The sequence below is a fragment of the Lutjanus erythropterus genome, chromosome 1 (assembly GCF_056507025.1).
Source record: "Lutjanus erythropterus isolate fLutEry1 chromosome 1, fLutEry1.hap2, whole genome shotgun sequence".
Lineage (NCBI taxonomy): Eukaryota > Metazoa > Chordata > Actinopteri > Lutjaniformes > Lutjanidae > Lutjanus > Lutjanus erythropterus.
This window is the reverse complement of record NC_139317.1, coordinates 23,119,409-23,139,839: the sequence shown is the minus strand read 5'-3', so window position 1 is coordinate 23,139,839 and position 20,431 is coordinate 23,119,409. Positions and strand designations below refer to the sequence as shown.

General features: G+C 38.0%; 1 protein-coding gene across 2 annotated transcripts in view; it reads right to left on the bottom strand.

Moving 5' to 3' along the window:
• cpne7 (copine VII) overlaps positions 1 to 20,431 on the bottom strand; it is a 55,084-nt gene that overhangs the window by 11,556 nt on the left and 23,097 nt on the right. For both annotated transcript variants that reach the window (XM_084717338.1, XM_084717330.1), the window contains exons 7-13: positions 17,263 to 17,346; positions 17,081 to 17,170; positions 15,943 to 16,041; positions 15,656 to 15,742; positions 15,172 to 15,231; positions 13,149 to 13,282; positions 3,668 to 3,722 (exon numbers count right to left, since the gene is read on the bottom strand). In XM_084717338.1, the coding sequence (XP_084573464.1) occupies positions 3,668 to 3,722; positions 13,149 to 13,282; positions 15,172 to 15,231; positions 15,656 to 15,742; positions 15,943 to 16,041; positions 17,081 to 17,170; positions 17,263 to 17,346 (609 nt within the window). The remainder of the gene's footprint in view (positions 1 to 3,667; positions 3,723 to 13,148; positions 13,283 to 15,171; positions 15,232 to 15,655; positions 15,743 to 15,942; positions 16,042 to 17,080; positions 17,171 to 17,262; positions 17,347 to 20,431) is intronic.

Sequence of the window (20,431 nt, the reverse complement as noted above, 5' to 3'; positions counted from 1 at the left end):
AACTGGCAAAAATGAAATCCTCTTCCTGATACCTCCTCTCACATGAAACCGTTTTTTTTTCCGCAAGCACCAACTGTCAGCCAGATCAGTGACAACTGACTCCTCTCCAGCTGGCTACTTTTTTAAAAAGTCATTTTTGTCTTTAATGTGATTAACAGCCTGAATTCAGTCAGCATATAGATAGATATGGAGCCCTAAAGAGAAATTAATCATACAGACCACCGTTTAGTTTTTGCATTGGGATCTTGTTTTGTATCTCATTTAACAGGTCTGTTCCACAGTGGACCTTTTGACATGACATAGCAGGGAATGGACAGGCATAACTAATAACATTAATAATGGCTGTCTTCCATTTAGGTGTTGCTGTTGTAACGCTCTGTTATTGTGCAGGCTGCTTCACTTAAATGAAATGGAGTATCGTTAAGCACTGGTAATGTTATTAGTTACACCTCTGCTTTTCCTGCTACTGTAGGTCAAACACAGAATTCTTTATTATAATCTTATCTTATAGCGTTGCCTGTTTGGCCAAGTACATAAAAATCTTTTGGGGTAAACACCAGCGCAAAAACAAAACTCTTTAAATGTAAGGATTTAAAGGCCCTGACAACCTATTATCTCAGTTGTTGGCTTGCAATGAACAAAGGGGTGAACACAAAATTTTCAGTTAAAGTTTGGAGTCACTTTCGTTCTTTAGAGGGCAGGAATCATTTGGGGAAAAAAGGTGATGTTACATGCTGTGGAGCACTAATCAGGGTTTAGCAAAAAAATTTAATCTAAATCTGATCACAGTTGTGGGATTGTTTGATTATGCTGGCAAGAGACTGTGATAATACTAAACTCAATTGTCCGGATGAAGCAGATGAATTAAATTTTTCAATGTTAAGATACTCATACAGGTTCATGCGAGCTGTAAAGTCAATTTGATCTTAACCAATGGGAAGAAATTACACATTTGTGCCTGGTGAGGTCTGGTGCGGTTTTACAAACAAGAGGATTCAGACTCTGATAATTGTCATCCTACACCATTAGGACCCACATAAGATATCAAACTCAGTTGACATGATGCAATTCAATACTTTTTATGTGCCTATTTTAAGGATGTTCCTAGCAACTAAATTCCCTGTTGGTTAAACCTAAATTATAATTTATAATAACTGACTACTCTTAAAGTATTAAAAAAAAGTGTGTACAATTTATTAATAAATAAGGTAAAAAAAAAATCCCCAAAAATAATGTGTGTAAGAGTCGTTTCAAAACTTTCTTCAATAGCCAAATCATATCTTAAATGGCACTGTTCCCCTGCATTATGGGAGTTGCTTATTGTACAACAAAATGTGACAAAAACTCATAAATGCTTAATATTTTCAGACCAAGTCAGGTCACAGGGCCTGCGGGGGTAAACGACGTATTGTTTTGCAGCGTGGGTAACATAAGCAGTGCCAGCGGAAGCAGCCTGCTCTCCTTACAGGTTAATGTCCACATGCGTCTAGTGAATGTATTAAACACATTGCTCTAATCCAGTGATTATTAGCCTTTTTTTTGTGTTTTTCTAAAATTTCATCTGTCCCTCTTTCTGATCTCTTTCTAAATTACAACATCTGGCATTAGCACAGGGAGAGGGTGGCTGCCGGTATGCAGCTGTGTAACATCTTAGTGGCAAGAGTTACCAGTGTTGTATATCAATAAAATATGAATAATTACTTGATGATTCTGGTCAACTAGCGAGGGTAGCAGCCCTTTATCATTAAGTTGACTAATTGTGCATATCTTTAGTTTATTTAGGATCTATGTTGTCACACAGAGCCCACCAAGAAATAACCGATTAAACACATTATAGGTATTTGCCTGCAAGTTGAACGTGTATTATGAATAATGAGAAACAGATAAAGACGGGACGACAAACATGCATCTTGTGTAGCACTATTTCAGGGGAGTTCTGTGAGATGGTTGTCACACACTTTTTAATGGACTCAATGAACCGCTTTTAACTGTCAGATTGATCAGGGAAAATCCCTGCACTCACACGCTGATGCACATACATGTTGCCAAAGGATTTGCATAAATATATTCCCTCCTGAACAGTTTGCAATCAGCAGACAGATTCAATGGTACTTTGGCTTTAAATTCACATTAAATTACACACATCATTATCATAAAATCCCGTGGTTTGTCTGTTTGCATTCAGACCCAGTGAACCACACTGCACAACGGATCACCTGAGTAGGACGGTTTTGGCGTGGTTGTTCAGTCCACAACAGAGTTTGCTCAACAGCTTTCACACCAGCAACTGTACTAAACAGGCACATGCACCAGAGTCTGGTTTAAACAAACAAAACAAATTAGAAGTAAGTACCTAGGGATGTTCTTTTCTAAACTTGAACTTTGACAAATTTTTTTGATGAGAATCATTAAATTTTAAAACCAATATTTCAGAGGCTGTAAATGAAAAGTGAAGATTTGACACCAATGCCTGTATCAGATATGATACACCATTAGTCAATAGAATAAGCCAGGATTGTTTATATTTCCTCTTCTTATTTTATGTTGTATTTATTTATATATTAATGTAAGTTTTCTTTTCTTTTTTCCTTTTTTTTCAATTTGAATTTGTCTACTACCTTCTCCTTTTGAGTAAGGTCCTCTTTTAGTGGGTATGTTGTATGTGCATGTGGGGGAGACATGGAGCGGATCTGGAGCCGTGGTTTTGTGAGTTTATGTGTGTGTGTTCTGTATGTCTTGTTAAATTGGAAAAACAAACAAACAAACAATAATGCACACACACAATAGACCATTGTCTCTAGAGTAAAATGTGAATTTATGCACACAACTTACTTTCTAATACATCCCTGGCTGGAAAATGAACATCTTGGATCATATATTTATTTTCTAATCACATTTAGTATGGATAACACATAATTAAGGATACTAGAGAGCACAGCAACACATACTGAGAAAAAGCACCAGTCCATCAAACCTAAACACCAGTGAAGCGTATGAGTTCATAGATGCAGTTGATGATTAGTCTAATGACTTAATTAGCATTCACCTGAACCACCGACCACACTGTGGCAACAGCATGCAGTAGAATAAATATGACTCCTGTGAGGCAATCACTGTCATGGTAAATTCTGAAATATTTAATAGTTTGTATTTACTGAGCTACAAATCTTTGCATGATTGAAATGATAATTATCATTGTTTCACATTGACACATAGCACAGTACAGTCTTACATTTAACACAAGCCGCCCCCCCCCAGTACTCCATACTGTCTGTGCTCTATTCAGAATCACTGAAGGATTTTGGTCCAATTCGCTTAAACAAATGCTCTCAAACTCATGAATTCTTATGTAAATTGAGCATCAACACTACGGGGCTTTTGTGTCATCAGAACATGTTATTTTCTCCAGACAAGTTGATATTTTGAGACAAGGGGCTTATGAATAAAAATACACTTGGTAATTAATTGTAAATGTGAAATTTTGACAGAATGACAAATTGTGTCGTGAAACAGGTAATGGAAATCAGCTTACTTACCGTAGAGTCTCAGGGTGGTGGAAAATATCAGGATATGATAAGAACACATGAATACACAGCATGCATAATGTGGTTCATATTGTTCATGCCTGAAAGACAGGCAGAGGAGAGATTCGAACAGAGATACTCACCTCATAATTTGGGGGGATTCTGGCACCAAACCCCAAAGCTGAAAATCTTTTGTCACTGAAAAGATAAGCAAATTAATCAGTCATATAATAGAGTTACTGCAGTTTAATCTAGGATAGCATTTGACAGTAATCTGAAAAATATTGATAGCTTATCCATCTGTTCACATTTCCAAGGGCAAACCCCCTTCTTGTTTGTATTTCATAAATGCTAAAAGCTCGAATTACAATTTGAAATCTATCCCACAGCCCCTGCAGCCAGTGTCTGCACCTGTTCAAAGAGCTTCTCACAGTCTTTATCCTCTCCATTTTTCATCGTACCATTTAGATGGGCAGATTTTACTGTAAGAGGCTCTGTTCTGGTGGATTGTGTGCTCCTTGTCAAAGGCCAGGGTGCACAGCTCTGTATGAATAACAAGACCAAGGCTGTGCGTTTTATGTGAGTGTCTGAATTTTGAGCAAGGTATATGTGAGTGAGCAGAGAGAGTGTTACCCGACCCTGTAGTCCACACCTTTCCGGCTGCCGACAACAACAAATGTGATATTTGAGGTATAAAAGGGAATATTTAGATACACTGAACAGCAGCGCTCAACACTCGCCTACTTGATGGTTCAGTGACACAGTAGCTGTGTGGAACATTTTCCTCTAGGATTCAATCAATCGCAAAATGCAATCAAAAATAAAAGCCACCATTTGCAGTGCTTAATGGCTTAATGGCAGCTTTTTGGCATGTTTTTACTGGGTATCTTTGTTCAGATAGTCCTCTTGACAATTTTTGTTGTATTTATTTTACTTATTTTATCTACTGTTTTAAAAGACATGGGCCTTTACCAGAGTCTAACAAAAGACACTCCTGAGTTACCCTAAGTTCATGGAAGTGTCATAACCACTGATATAAATAAAGATGCATCTCCGCTTCCTCCTATTGTACAAAAATTAAGTCAAAATAGGATACAACACTAGAGCTGCCACCATGTGCTGGTGACACCACTTGGAGCCAGTCTGTGTGCAGTAGTGATCAGGATCTGAGCTACGCTTTCCAGTTACTGCTCATACAGCTGGCTGACTCAACTGCAAACACAGCTCTGCTGTCAATCATGAAGCAAAACCTGTTTTTTATAGCATCAAATAACTAATTAAAACTTAAACAGAAAAACGTATCAGAAAAAGTAACACTTGAAGAAACAGCATTATGATAACTACCTATAATGACAGAGAATATGTTTGGGGAAAAAATTATTTGACATGTTTGTTTATGTTTTAGTTTGGCTGAACTGAAGTAAAATGGAGGGTACGGTTTCTGACCTATACTGCAGCCAACCACCAGGGGGTGATCAAGATGTTTTGGCTTCACTTTTGGGAAGCTTTTGGTTGTCCATCACTATATAAGTCAATGCTCAACAAATTCCTGGAGTACCCCTTTAATACAATGCCATATAGTATAAGGACATACATTAAACTAAATATGTATTTAAAAGGCAATCTAGAAGATTTTCACTTAAGTAAATGCCTGTTAAGTCACTATTGCCAAATGAGGTTACACAATGGTGAATTATTAGCCACACAGAAGTGATTGAGATTATTGCGAAGTGATTGAGATTAAAGTATTGCAATATTTATATATTAGCAGTAATACAAACTGGATTGTCTGTGGTGATTTTCCTGGAAACAAAATGCTGTAAAAGTATTTAACTGGTGCTCATCAAAATTGCGCCTACAAAACAAGACAGCAGTCATTTTCATCATCATTTTTCGACAGCAGATCAGTTTGATATATTGCAGGGAGTAATGGAACAGTCAAGAGTAGCCACAGCGAGCCACAGTTAGATGAAGAGCTGCAGGGGACAGGCCGCACATCTTCAACCTCTCAGCAAGGTAACCAGCTCCTGCCACTGCGTCCTGCTGTCTGCAGATTCATGCTGTATGCAGCATAGAATCAGATCACGTTTGCTCACTGAAAGATGGAGAAAAAATGCATCAAACCGCATTTGCTGTTACAGTAACTACAGGTGCAGCCCAATCAACCAGGACCGAAATCTTCAAGATTGCCACATGAAACAGATTTAGTCATTTATGATAAGCAGCAGAGCTGTCAAAGCTTGTTTTCAGTCACATCAGTGAATGTTTGCACAAAGACAACTTTCTCCAACGGCTGCCTCACTTATCAGAACATCTACTGTACATGCCTTCTTCATGGTTGACAAACAACCCCAAATCCTCCATCCCAGTGCAATCACAGATCACATCTCCAGCTCAACAGAATCTTAGTTTGGGGCACAAACATTTCAGATGATGTATTTGATTTGTTTACTCTAGAGCAAAGTTTACAGTGTTAATGTAGGTGCTGATTTATTTGGTGTGTTGACAAGTGTTGATTGGAGAGTTGTTTGTCCACTCATGGAGCTAATATGGCTTTGAGGCAGTTATCAGAAGTGTTTAATTAACTCTGATGGGTGTGGACTTGAATAAACACTGGCAGAGTGATGATTTTTACACCCTCTGAGTGATCAACAAACTCTAAACTGTGAGCTCTTGATGGAAGCAAGTTCACGTTGGCAAGTTTTAGTTGTTCTATAATAATTGGTTGTAGTGGTAATTGCTGATGTTGTAGCAGCACCAGAAACAGAATCAGAGAATAAACGGAAACAGATAATAACAAGTCTGGGTCAAGACCTAGTATATGGCTGGACCTTGTACAGTAGTGATGCACAGACAGATGCAGTTACAACTACAGGCGCTGCAGTTAGTCTGCAGATCAGGTGGACTGGGTCATGAAAATCAACACTTTGATAAATAATGGATGGATCAAATGGAAAATAGGGTGTATCTCCAGAGAGAGGGGGGGGGGGTGTTGTGTGTAAATTTATGCAAGAGGCACAGCAGCACAACTTTGATTATTTAATTTCATTTCTTCTGGAGAGTTTCCTCTCTCCTGTCAAGTTTAGTTTAGTTGCTTAAATATAATATTTTCTTAAATTAATATTTGCTGCAGTGACATTACTCCACACATGGGAATGAAACTGAAAGCAGCCTCTCTACTCATTAAAGTAATTTATCCCTGTAGGCTGTAGGCCCTTTAAATTATATTGAGCAGCCCATGCTTTCCGGGTGATTGATTTATTTTGTGTAGGAGGTTTCTTTTGGTTATTTTCAATAATGTCACTGTTGCAAATGTCATAAATATTAAAGCATAAAAAGTAAAACCTATAGTTTAAACTTAAAAGGACCACTCTCCAGTGGAAATGGAATTAGATCATCCGAGAAGTTGCACTGTTGTGCCTGGTGCGTAAATGCGCGCAAAAGTTCTCTATTACTGGGGATGCACACTGTATTTCCCAACCTCACTCCTACCAGTACCTGTAGGCTACATTACCAAAAAAGATGGGATGGGGCAGGGGCATGTTTACCACTGTGTCACATCACCTTTTCTTTTAACAACACTCAGTAAGTGTTAGGGAACTTGTATGTACCTTTGCGTTGATGGGGCCTTCACAGATGTTACAGTTAGCCATGCTATGGCCACTAACACAACCCACATACCATCAGACATGCTGGCTTTTGAACTGTGCTCGTAACAGTGTGGATGGTCCTTATCCTCTCCGCCAAGAGGACACAATGTCTGTGATTTTCAAAAACCATCTTAAATATTTACTTGTCAGACCAAAGCACACTTTTCCACTTCCCATCAGTCCATCTCAGATGAGGCTCAGGCGCAGAAAAGTCGGTGAAGTTTCTAGATGTTGCTGATGTATGGCTTTTGATTTGTGTGGCAGAGTCTTAACTAGCAGAAGCAGCGACAAACTGTGTTGACCGGCAAAGATTTCCCCAAGCCCATGTAGTAATATCTTTGCTAAAAAATCATATTGGTTTTTATTGCAGTGGTGCCTGGGGGATCGAAGGTCACAGGCATTCAATTTGACCTTGCATTCAGTATTGATGTCGACCTTGCCCCTTACATGCAGAGATTTCTCTGGATTGTCTGAATCTTTTAATGATATTATGGATTGCAGATGGTAAAATCCTTAAATACCTTGAAATTAAGAAATGTTCCTAAATTGTTGGACTGTTTGCCTGAGCAGTTTTTTAGCATTATACAACGTTCCCAGTCTGTTGTTGCTCCTGTCTCAACTTTTTTGGAACATGTTGTAGCTGTCAAATTCAGAGTGAGTGTATATTTACAAAAAACAATAAAGTCGGTTAGTTTGAACATTAACTATCTTATGTTTGTACTGTATTCATATGAATATAAGTCAAAAAGTATTTTCAAATCATTGTATTGTTTATATTTATATAACATACAATATCCCCACTTTTTTAAAATTGGGACTGTATTGTTATTTTACTCCTCAAGGAAGGAGAAAAAAAATGTGTCTTTTTCTTTAACCTTGCATTATTATATTTACAGTGGCTGCAAATGGTAACAGCAGCAGGCTGTAGGCTTTGGAGAATGTGAGCTCAGTTAAAAAGAAATCTCTGAATGTGCTACATGGGCAGTTTGAGTGCATATTTAGTTACCATCATTACACTCTGTTCCAAAAAAAAAAATAAAAATAAGCATGTGAATGAGTCCAACATTTATTCTCTGTAATGCATCCTCTCCACATGCCCCAGCTAATGTGCTGTACTGTATCCAGATATATAAACACACCAGCAGCAATATTACAAAGAAATTAATAGATATCACACCGATACAACAAAAGATGTCTTTGCTATAAACTCACCTTCAACATTTAAATGTTTTCAACTCATTTTTTTATTCATTTTCATTAAAATAGCTCTCATTCAGTGAAAACACACTGTACTCCCACTACTGTGACCTTTCAAACACATGTCATGTTGTGTGAATGCAAAATAATAAGAAGGAGCAAATTCTGTTTTTGGTATTATACAGGTTGTATCAGCTTTAACAATGTAAAGAAAGATTTCTAATGAAAATATTTTAATAGGGAAGCCGTTATTCATGTTGAGACAATTTTATTCTGAGATGTATTGCATTCTTGTTATTGTTAACAAGGCCAATACACAGCGCTCATTATCTCAATCCCTTTCCATACTTTTGTAAATTTGCCCTTGGAACCTTAATGAATTGATTTCACTATTTACAAGTCTTGGGAGGTCATCAAACTCTTTAGGAGTTGGGACATGACACAGCAAATTCACCCCAGACAAGAGGACAAAGAAAGCTACTAACAAGTCATTTTCATCCCTGTAAAGTGCATGGTTGTCCTTGTTTTCTAACTTTTTTGCCTGCACACGTGAGGTGCCACAGGGAAATGTGCCCGGTATAATAGGCCTCGCAGCAAGGTAAACGAGCCTCTGCCCACACAGACAAAAGCTAATCACTCCAGCTCCATAATGCACTCCTCTGCAAGGACTCTAAAATCCCACATCACCTACATTCACTAAAGGGTAAAAGGTTTGCATGCCCACGTTTTACACCTCAATAACAACTCCAACTTCAGAGGGGAGGGCTGCCTACACTTGCGGTGCCTGCACGCCCAGAGGCGCGTTTCCATGTGTGATGATGTTGTGTATATATAGACTATATGTAAACAAGAAAATGATAAAGCTACAAGGCTGAGCTGCTAATTTTCAAGCAGGTTTCAGTGTCTCCAGTGCTATCTTTTGGATGCTATAATTAACCAGACAGTGCTCCCCTGGTATTCAATAGGAGGATCTGCATAAATCAGGAGTCAGAGTGTTAATCCTCATCTGGCTTAATTTCGACAGATGAGAGGGTCTTTCTCTGAAACATTTCATATTATAAATAATTTCCGATTAATTAGCGAGGACCTGCAAGCATACCTGAAATAACTTATAGTTTTCTTTGCATATTTGTAAATGACTATAACTGTATCAGTCAGTATTTTCATTTATGGTGGCAGGAATTCTCAAATGAAAACCTAACTTTATTCCTCTTTATTCAAACAGCTTTAGTGCTGCTCCTCCCCTGTCTTTACATCAGCTTCTACGCCACGCTGTTATTTCTCCAGCCATAATGCCTCCCACTTCTTTTTGAAGTGGCTGCTATCCTGGTGTTAGCCTCTGTCTCTGCATGTGTTCGACTGTGGTTCAGGGTAATGAGCCTATGCAAGCTAAGAAGGACCAGTAGCTGCAGCAGACGCTGAGAGGAAAGTGTATCATTGAGTTATCCACAGGAGAAAGTGCATGCAGCCGCCACTGTGAGCAAAGAGACTGTGATGTACGTGCAGGACAGTCAACGCTGTCCTTACAAACAACACATGCACACGGGCTTATGCATAAGTGTGTGTGTGTGTGTGTGTGTGTGTGTGTGTGTGTGTGTGTGTGTGTTCATGTGTGTTTGTGTGTGTACTATACTCTGATTACATGTGATCTAACTAAGTCCTATGTGGTTATACAGTCAAAGAGGACGTGTTGAATTGTTTTGAATTAATTTATGACATTTCATCTATTTTATATTCTCTACAGATATGCTGCATATGTTTGTACTTTTCCTTTATTGTGACAGTGACAGTAGACATACCAACTGAAAACATGAGGATAGGGAGTGGGGTGTGCCATGCAACTAATGCAACAGTCATATTTTACGTATCTTAACCACCAGAACTAGAATCACCAGAATTTCCAACTTCATCAACTTGTAAATAATAATGTTGCTGGTCTTATCTCTAAGCAAAGTCTACACTCAACTTAAGTGATTTTCCTGCTGGTTATGAAGGTATATTGCAGTTTTGAAACACATATGCACACAAGCTCGTGATGAACTTTTCATTATTTTTATGAAAAATGTGACAAGAATTATCAGTTAAAGGTTTGAGGAATTAATTGTAACAAACTCCCAATCAATTTGTTTGTATATTTTTAAATTTTGTTAGCCCACTATTAAGGCCATATGTCCATATGTCCTCCACCATCACCATGAGCTCTATAAACAGATATCTGCATATGAATATGCAGAATCTGCAGGCAACAGATGAGACATGTCATTGGGAGCAAGTAGTATTGACCAGTCATGTTTTAGGGGCTATGGTTGCATGCAGAGCAAAAGTGACACAACACACTGGCTGAAATGCGATCATGGAATTTATCAACTATCGTCTGACAAAGATTTAGCTTTTATTTTTGATTATCTGAATTCTTCATACTTGTGAGTCATTAACTCATTAACTCATCTTGAAACATCAATATGTCATTTAAAACCTTTCTGTAACTGTACCAAAAACAATTTCTTGATTCTTGATTCATTGCCTGAATTCCATAATTTCCTCCAAAATTCTTTGAAATCACTTGAAAGAGAATAAATACGCCTCTTTTATTGCAAAAATTGCAATTACAGGCACTTTTTTATTTCTTTTCTTCATGTTTTCTAATCATCCTCTTGAGTACCTTGTGTGAGTGCATTTTCTTCCTTCAGGCTAAAATGACTAGGTCATGTTTGGGGTGAATTGCAAATTCTAAAAGCATATTTCAAGTATCTCTGCCTCCTTTCTGGGCTGGCAATTGCAGCGGTCCTGATGCTGTCTCTGTCTCCCAGAGGAGGATACTGTATGTTTGTGCTCTACCATACACCAAACAGACTGACACAGAGTTGGAGGAGAAGGTGCTGCATGTACCACAGCAAAAGTATAGTTATAACACCAAGGTAAAAGCTTCTACGAGGATTTTTTAACCAGTTATAAAACAATGTAAACTTAATACTGATGCTTCTATACGACCTACACAAGCAAACGAGAACATCAGAGAGAAGATTGGCTATTATTCTTAATGGCTGCCACTGGATTCTCCTTGAAATCAGATGAAACGAGCCTGTGTTTACATTTTCCCAGTTAAAGTAACACTAAGTAGTGGGTTAGCCAATTAAAAAACAGGAGGAGGTTTTTATTTAGATAATGTTATTTTTGACATTATATTCAGTAGTCATTTATTTAGTCCACAGAGTCCTCTGAAATCAACACAATGTGAAAGCTCCCTGTAGAAAGTTTAAATACTCCTCAACAGGAGGACACCTTCAGAATTGTATGGCACTTTCACAGCGATTCACTTTGTGTTGCTCCTCTTTTCTCCTCAATCCAGCTTTAATAAATGCTAATACATCTTCAAGGTCTCCCGAGATTTCTTCAATCATGAGTTAACCAGCTCACAAGATTTCCATCACACCTTGGATTTTCTATGCCACACCCCACCTGCTGATGATTTATTTTTCCTTTCAAGAGCAGAGGACACCACACACTCCTGTATATATTTATATTCTTTTTTCTTTGAAATCTGTTCAAGGCATGCAAACAGAAAACCAGACCAATTTTGAATGTGACTGAATGGAGTGCAGTTGTGAGGAGGGACTTAGTGCAGGTAAGTCAGGCAAGATTTAAAAGTTTCATTACTTAGTCATGATGTTGCAAGAAATTGAACACAAAACTAGGATATCTATGCTTTGATCATCATAACATGCCTTTTCTTAGTAGTGCCATAGAGGAAACATAAGGAAAACAAATGATATTAAATGTAATATAATTTGTATACTGACTTAAATATGTATTTATATACACGTGGAAGTTCTAAACTGTTTAATGTTCATTATGGTTAGTTTTACTGTGTTATTTACTAAAAAAAATCAATCTATGAGACTTGTGGTGTTGGTAGAATTATTTGCTTGTCCAAACTGTTTCACTAGACTGGGTTAGAAATAAATTAACAAATCGCTCAGAAATCTGCGCCAAAAATCCGTCAGTATCAAAGCTGATGATTTAAATGCCTGTGGCTGATATAAAGGTCAAAATGTTATCTTTCTGACAGATTGTCAAAAGATGGAAATTAATGGCTATTTTGAAAAATGGCCAGTCAATAAGCAACCATGAAGGTGTGTGTCCAGAGTCCAGTGTGTCAGTGTCCTTGACTGCTGCTACCAGGCAGCATCTCCAGCTCCAGATTAGCCTCATGCATAAATAATGCCAGTGGAGGCCAAATCTACTTGCTCTAATTTTGTTCGGTACAAACATTTTCTCATGCATTACTTAGCCGGGCTTAACACAGATTAAAATTGAGTTACCAACGGGAACATGGCGTTGACGATAAACAGAATTGTGTTTGTGCTGCAAGTAACCACCTGCTTATTTGATAATGCAAACCTTGTAACTCAACTATTAGATTTAATTCAAAATGCAAAATGCATTTCAGTGAAGAAATGAATCGGGGCTGGAGAATGGAGGATGGAGGATGGAGGATGGAGGATGGCGGTCAACAGTTCAGTTCCATCAGCTCTATAACAAACCAGTGAGCAGGAATGTAATAACCTGGAGGATTGTCTCCACCATTCAGTACACCATGATTTCCATTACAGTCCTTTTGCCGTGGTTCAGATGGAGTGGCTCGTTTCACTCAGTGTGCGAGATCCCACTGAAATGGGATACAAGGAAGCACTCTGCAGCTTTTTTCACAATAACACGAGGAACTGACAATCCCTGCAGGCACCTCATAGCCTAAGAAAACAAAAGATTGACAAACCTATCATAGTCTTGACAGATCTCCCCCACTGCTATCAGAGCCTTCAGGTACTCGTTGGGCTGGTACGGGTTGATGTAGTGCAATGAGCAGCTGTTCCTGGGGTCTCCATTGGAGGCTGTGAAGTCAATGGCAACCTGGTAGAAAGAATTACAACATGAACAATCTGACAGAATCAATTCAGTTTTCTTCTTCTGCTACTTAACTTTTTGCTAAGACTTTTATTTGGCTGTTCGTTCCGTATGAACAAGCCTGCAATATGCCTAATGGCGGTATAAATTATCTGATCAGAGGTAGGAATTTGCACTTTTTACACCCACATAGATTGAAGCAGCTACAGCTCCCATATACTGCAGATCCAAGCAAGCAAGTATTTCAACAAGGAGGAACTGCATCTACCATGGCAGTCCTCAGTATTAATATTCATTGCTTCAGTAATCCAGCCAGAGAATGAGAGGGAGAAATACAAAGGGCAGACCAAAGGGCAAGAGTTGAAGAGGGTTTGAATTTATTCCCTGAAGCTGCCTACAACAGGAACACAAGAAAACTAACTGTTCTCGGACAAAAACACCAAAAGGGGATGTTTCAGGGGTAAAAAAGATATTTAAATACTTTCAGGACTGGAATAAGAACTCACATCCTTTACACACTGTAAAAATACTCCATTACAAGTAAAAGCTTACCCTAAAACTGTTACTTAACTAAAAGTATATAAGTAAAAATCAGTGAAATGTTCTTAAAGTATTAAAAGTAAAAGTAATGTCATTAGATTTTTTTTTTACGCATGCATTAATGTAAAAGTGGCATCACACTGTTGGAGCTGCTGTCTCACTCCCAACTCATCAGATACCAACAAAATGTCACCACCCCTTGGTGACTCATACAGACATGAATGGTACCCATTCACGGCACAGACCAACAAACCAGGCGTTGCAAGTGACTTCAGTGTAGACCCATCCACAGCTGTATAAGATGCCCTGAGCTGCTGATGTAATATACAAAGGGAGAGTGTCTGCACATGGAGGAGGTGAGGTGCATGGATGGCTCAAACAGACACACGACTTTCACTCGGTTTCTGTCACATGTGAAACCAAAACATTAGTTGTAAGGAACATGATGTCAGATGCGTCACATGACTTTTCACTTTTGTGTCACAAGCATGGAGTGACATGTGACTTACATACATTATGTGACTTTCATGTTGAGTTGCCTCAGTGACATGTGACTTTCATCACATGACTTTTATAGTCATGGTAACCCCGAACATGGTCTTATCCTAAACCTAACCATGTAGTTTTGTGCCTAAACCAGCCAAACTGCAACCTTTTGACTGCATTTATCATGTGTGTTAAAAACGGCTTTATGACCATGTCAGATACTGCAGCCAAAGGGTGTCTTCTGTCTCAGAATCAGACGCTGAGGGGCGGTTACATTTCATCGGTATGTGATGATTTGGGATGAGAACACATTGGTTGTAGGTAGTTGAGATAGCGTGCTTGCTTTGCTGGCCAAAACACTTTAACTGAATGGAGACTCATCTGGACATCTAGTCGGTGTAAAAAAGGTAAGAAATTCCTTAAATTTGAGAAGCTGGAATCACGAAATGTTTTTGAATGAAAAATGATTGAAAAGAATTTTCTGAATTTTCTGTCAATTGATTAACTGACTAATGGTTTCAGCTCTTCTTATTCTTTTTTATAAGTTTTGTGTGAAAAAATCTTGATCTGTAAACCAACTAGTAACTGAGTAACTGAACTCAAATTTGTACTTAAATACTTGAGCAAATGTACTTTAGATTTCATCACTGAATACTGTATAATGCTTCACAGTGATAGAATGTAATATTTGCTGCATATTGCCTGCTGATGGACCACCAAAGAAAATCCATACCAAAGTCTGTTTATCTATATGAAATATGATATTAAACAAATACATACAGTCTTCTCTAATTCATAAAACTAGAACCAGTACAGTTACAAAGCTCAGTGACATTGCTGCATTTCTAAACACAGACAGCTCAAATTACCGTGAAGTGAATCTGGCATCCTCCCATGATGTAATCTAAGAAGGAGTACACTCTGTGGAGCTGCAAGAAGAAGAAGAAGAAGAAAATATTTCTTGAAGGCAAAACCTCAGAAGGGATGTTTGGGTGGAAGAACGAGTATTCAGCTATGTTCTCTGAAGCATCTGGTAATTAAAACAGAATCAACTAAACAAATCTGTTGACTGTGAAAAAAAAACATTGCTGTGATATATCTTGTCAAAGCAAAGAAAACTAAAAAAACTCTCGGTATAAAGAGGGAACTTCTCTAATTTAGATGCACAACCAAACAGGATTGTTTCTATGTACAGTAGATTCATGCAAACAGGCATATATCACTACTAATTCATTAAAAAAAGCTCCTGGATCCAGTTTTGATGTGAATATAAAAGGGCTTTTCTATTGCTATTTCATTAAATAAAACAAAAGATGATGATTCTGTTGATATATTTCTGCAGCAGCTTCCTACCTTAAGGTCACTGAGGATGACAACTCCTGAATTCTTATAGTTTCTCTTCTTCTGTTTGTATTTGGGATTCACACAATCCCACGTCACCTTAAATACAGCGAGACCAGACAAGACAGGAGCAACAATTAGGCATTTTGAACATTTGGCAATATATCGTAAGCACCATGACATTTGTTTCATCTGGGATGGATTTCATCTGAGTCAAATGTGAGAGGCATATTGGAAATGGATGAAACAGTTACACGGCTGTCTCTCCTCCGCTCTGCTCCACCTCTCCATTCACTGACCTTATTTCCACTGGAAATTTTCTGCATTTCCCTGAACGTGGCGTAGAACTCGCCGATGAAGTCGTGCTTCCCCCTGGAGTCATAATCCCACACTAGGCACTGTGACACACATAAACACCACTGTTTACTATTTTCTCTGTGCTGGTTTGGTCATACATACAATATTTATAGAAAATCTATTGATTTATCCCTCATATATTCAGTAAACAGAATTGAGGGACCACTTAGTAACTGCTCAGCATTATGTATCACATTACTTGCAGAAACACAAAAAGGATGAGTAATCACAAGTTAACAAGGGATTACTCAGTAACTATTCAGTAGTATGTATCACTTTATTATAACAGACACAAAAAGAACAACTAACTATGAGATAATGAAGGACTACTCAGTCACTACTCAGTATTTTGTATAACTTTACTTCAGGGGAGTAATCATAAGGTAATGATGAATTAGTAAGGGACTAAGGTTTAATAACTAGTAATTAAAATGAGTCTTTACTAGTTGTGCCATTCCCCAGTTAATCAGGAACCACTTATACAGAAAGTGGTCAGTATGATTGATCCACTAATAATTATTAATTACTAATTATTACCTTATGATTAATGCAGGATCTCCAGTCTGTCCTATAGTAACTCATCATTATCTACTGTATTGCCCTCCATTAGGAATCATTAGGGACGTACTTATTAATAATTAATCAATAATCAAGTAGTTCCTGATTCGTTCCTCACTTGTTTCTTCATTAACTAAGCATTACAAACTTGAACCTAAATATGATCAGGAGTTTCTCATTCAGTAATGGTTCACTTGCAGTTGGCTCCACAGTTGTTCCTCACTTGTTTCTTCATTAACTAATCATTAGCGGCTCTATAAAAATTGATTAGGAATTACTCATTAACTAATGGTTGACTAGCAGTTAGGTCCTCCTTCATTCCTCATTTGTTCCCTACTCAAAATTTTGTGAGGATTTCTGGGTAATATTTTACAAGTGTTACCCAGAAATCCTTTTTTACCCTGTTCACATCAAATATATATCTAAGTAATCCATTTTCATTCTGAGGCTCTGTTTTCTATCTATGTTTTTCTGTCGGCCTGTATTTTTTAATGGTGTGGACAGTTGATAAAAATCCATTACCTTGAGCTTCCGCTCCTCATCACAGCTGCACAGGGATATGAGAGACACTTTGAAGGGCTCCCACACAGGATTCAGGTTGTTTTTAATCACCTGTTAGAGCAGGAACACATTTACAAACTGTATGAGGCAAAGTGGCACAAACAAGTGTTGCTGCAAATGAAGGGGGAATATGACATATTTACCTCGGTTCTGTGCACAAGCTGTTCGGTTTCATCGTCATTGATTCGGTATATTTCCAAAAATGGGTCTGACTTGCTGAAGAGATCCTGCAGAGAAAACAGGGTCTCAAAACTACTGGCCCACTGACACTGAAAGGGGCAATACATGACATTCAACTATGTAAGGGGATAAAGAATAGGACTGTGACATGAGCTGCTGTGAGAAATGCAAGGCATTGTAGGATTTTCAGATGCACAAGCTAGAGACCAAGTAGTAGCAGTTGTTGTGGAGGTAGGTGTTGCAGTGGTGTTTAAGTCTTATCCAACTTAAAAACACGGTGGAATAGTGAATGCTTGCTGTATCATCAGCTGTTGTAACCATTCTAATGACCACTGCGGGAAACTGATTGCTAATAGTAACAAAGTACATTTACTTGAGTACTGTATTTAAGTACATTTTTTGGCTATCTGTACTCTACTTCTGACTTTCACTCCACTACATTTCAAAGACAAATATTGTACTTTTGACTCCACTACATTTCTAGGGCGGTTGTCGTTACTCGTTACTTTTAGGCTTACTATAGCTTTGAAGTCAGCCGTTGCTGGTTTTTCTTTTCTAAAATGCAATTGGCCGCACGCTGTGTTCCTCACAGAAGGAAACCAATCACAGTACCAGCTCTCAACTGGGACTGAAGTGAAAGCAGAAATATGTCATCAAGGCACGCTCTGTGACAAGAGCAAGTGAGCTCTCCCTCATGTCTGTGAATATTCTCAGTCATCCAGGTCATGGTATTCGTAGCAAGGTTTGTTTGCTACAAGCTCTCCCTCTTTCATTCAAAAAAAACTCGGTAATGGTGACGGCAGGAGAAAGACAAAATTAAATCTCAAGATGTTATTATAATTAGAAACAGAGAAATAATTCCAGGTAGGTTTTTAATGTTGGATTGGTTTTATCGGGGAGAAAAATACCACATAATTAATGTACATACTGCACCTGAAGCCAGAAAGAAATCTCAGTTATTTAACAGACTTGGAGAAATCCTTACAGTTGGCTTCAATCTAATGTTATGTGATGATTTTAATACAGTTATGTCAGAAAATTACAACGGCTGTTGTTGTTTCAGAGAGTTACAAGGGTCTGAATATGCATTTTGAAAATGATACAGCATGTATTGATATTAGAAAATGTACTTGGTACTTTGTACTTTTGAATACTTAAGTATTCTTAAAAGCAAGTACTCTAGTACTTTAACTTGAATAAAATTTTGACTGAGCAACTTGTAATATTTGACCAGGAGTATCTATACTTTGACTCAAGTACTGGGGTTGGGTACTTTGTCCACCAATGGTAGTTATATATAGTAGTATAATGCACATAGTTGACATATTTCTTCATTTTCTTATATATATTTTACATGTTAGAAGACTGTAACTGAAGTTAAGGTGGTTTGTCTTGGTTTCTCTTCTCCTGGGCTTTTTGCACTTATTGTAATTTTGACCCCTGTTTTCTCAAAATTTTGACAAAAAATTAAGTCACTGCCTTTTTCCTTTGTAGAGAAGTAATGTAGTGAGATTTAAGTTGCTGAGTTAACAGAGAGGGAGCAAATGACATGCATCATCTTCACCAACATTTCCTGAGACATGCATGTGTGTTAACGACATTTTCACACAGGTGAGTTATAATAAAAACACATTTAACCATTATGTGGTTACCACTAACTCCACATACATAGTGTAAAGAAGTCAAGCTGTGTTGTTCGTTGTTGGGTTGTTGCTGTACAGCTAACCTTGCACAACTACTTGACTGCATAAACACATCACTAATGAAAAAAAATCTGTGTGTTTTTCAGGCAAACCAGCCTCTAAAATGCTCGAGTATCATTCTGAAGAAGGAAGAGGCATGATTTGCCTTGACAAGATGGTGTCTGGGTGCTGTTATGAAACCATCTCATTAAACTGACATTGACACTTTTGGTATGTAGACTGCATTAACAGTGCCACTCATATGCTGCATACCACATGTTACATGATGGAAAATCACTTCAATTCTGAATTTCTTTATTTATGCCATATATGCTTTAGCACAGTGGTTCCCAACCCTTTTTCTTCTTTCTTACTTTCTTACCCCTTACTTGTATATAAGAAAAGCTGAAAAGCCCCCATCCCACACACACACACACACACGCACACACACAGCAAAAGAATAAGTGATTCATTCCAGCCAAGGCATTCATTACTAAGCTTTAGTCAAACATGGGTTATATGTAATTGTTTCCATTCTTAGTATCTTTGGTAAATGTCTCTTTTCTAGTTTAAGCTGAACATTTTGTCTTTTAACAGTCTAAGAGAGAAGCTCATCTTTACCAAAAGAATAATTATAATTCATTATCACAGAGCTTGAGAGGTTACAGAGGTGTAGCCTCAGTAGCCAACTACAGTAAGGAAAAAAGTTTGTATACAGATTTTTGTATAAACTGTGAATTTAACTAACATGCCCAAATGTATTTTTGATAACCTCAAGACAAAGACAAAGACAAAGACAAAGGCTTGAGAACCAGCTGTGATTTTTGTTGCTCTACTGAGAGAGGCCTGGGTCCTAGTTTGGGAACCGGCGCTTTAGTAAATCTGTGTGACATATTGGGTTAGGGTTAGCTTGCAATAACATGAGTTTGTTTAGATTACCCGTCACTGTGTTCAGATGGATCAAGCCTCTTAGTTTAATTTATTTTCGCACCCCTTTGCTTCCTCATTCAGCTTCCCTCTGTAAGGAACGTTACGCTTGATCTCCATCAGGTCCATTTTCTTGGTTGATTGGTGTTTGTTGTCGCTGTGTGCTTGTGGTTGTTGTAAGTAAAATCAGTGTGAACAAACACGTTTCCTCTTGTGCAGAGAAGTCACACTCCAATTTTATGTGTTGTAATCCAAGCTTCTCTAGTTATCTGGGTTAGCTGTGCGTGCATGTTGTTATATATGACTCCCTCTTTGTCTTCTCTGCGTCCATTTTCAATATGGTACCAGGCGTGAGTAGGTTTCTTATATTACAGCTAAACAGTAAACTAAAATATGATTCTGAAAACACTTTAGGTGAGAAATGGGCAATGCAGTAACAGAACCTTTGATCCGCACTGCCTAGTTTGACAGTTTGATCTGAGTTTTGTGCACAGTTTGTTCAGATGACATTTTCTTGTAGGTT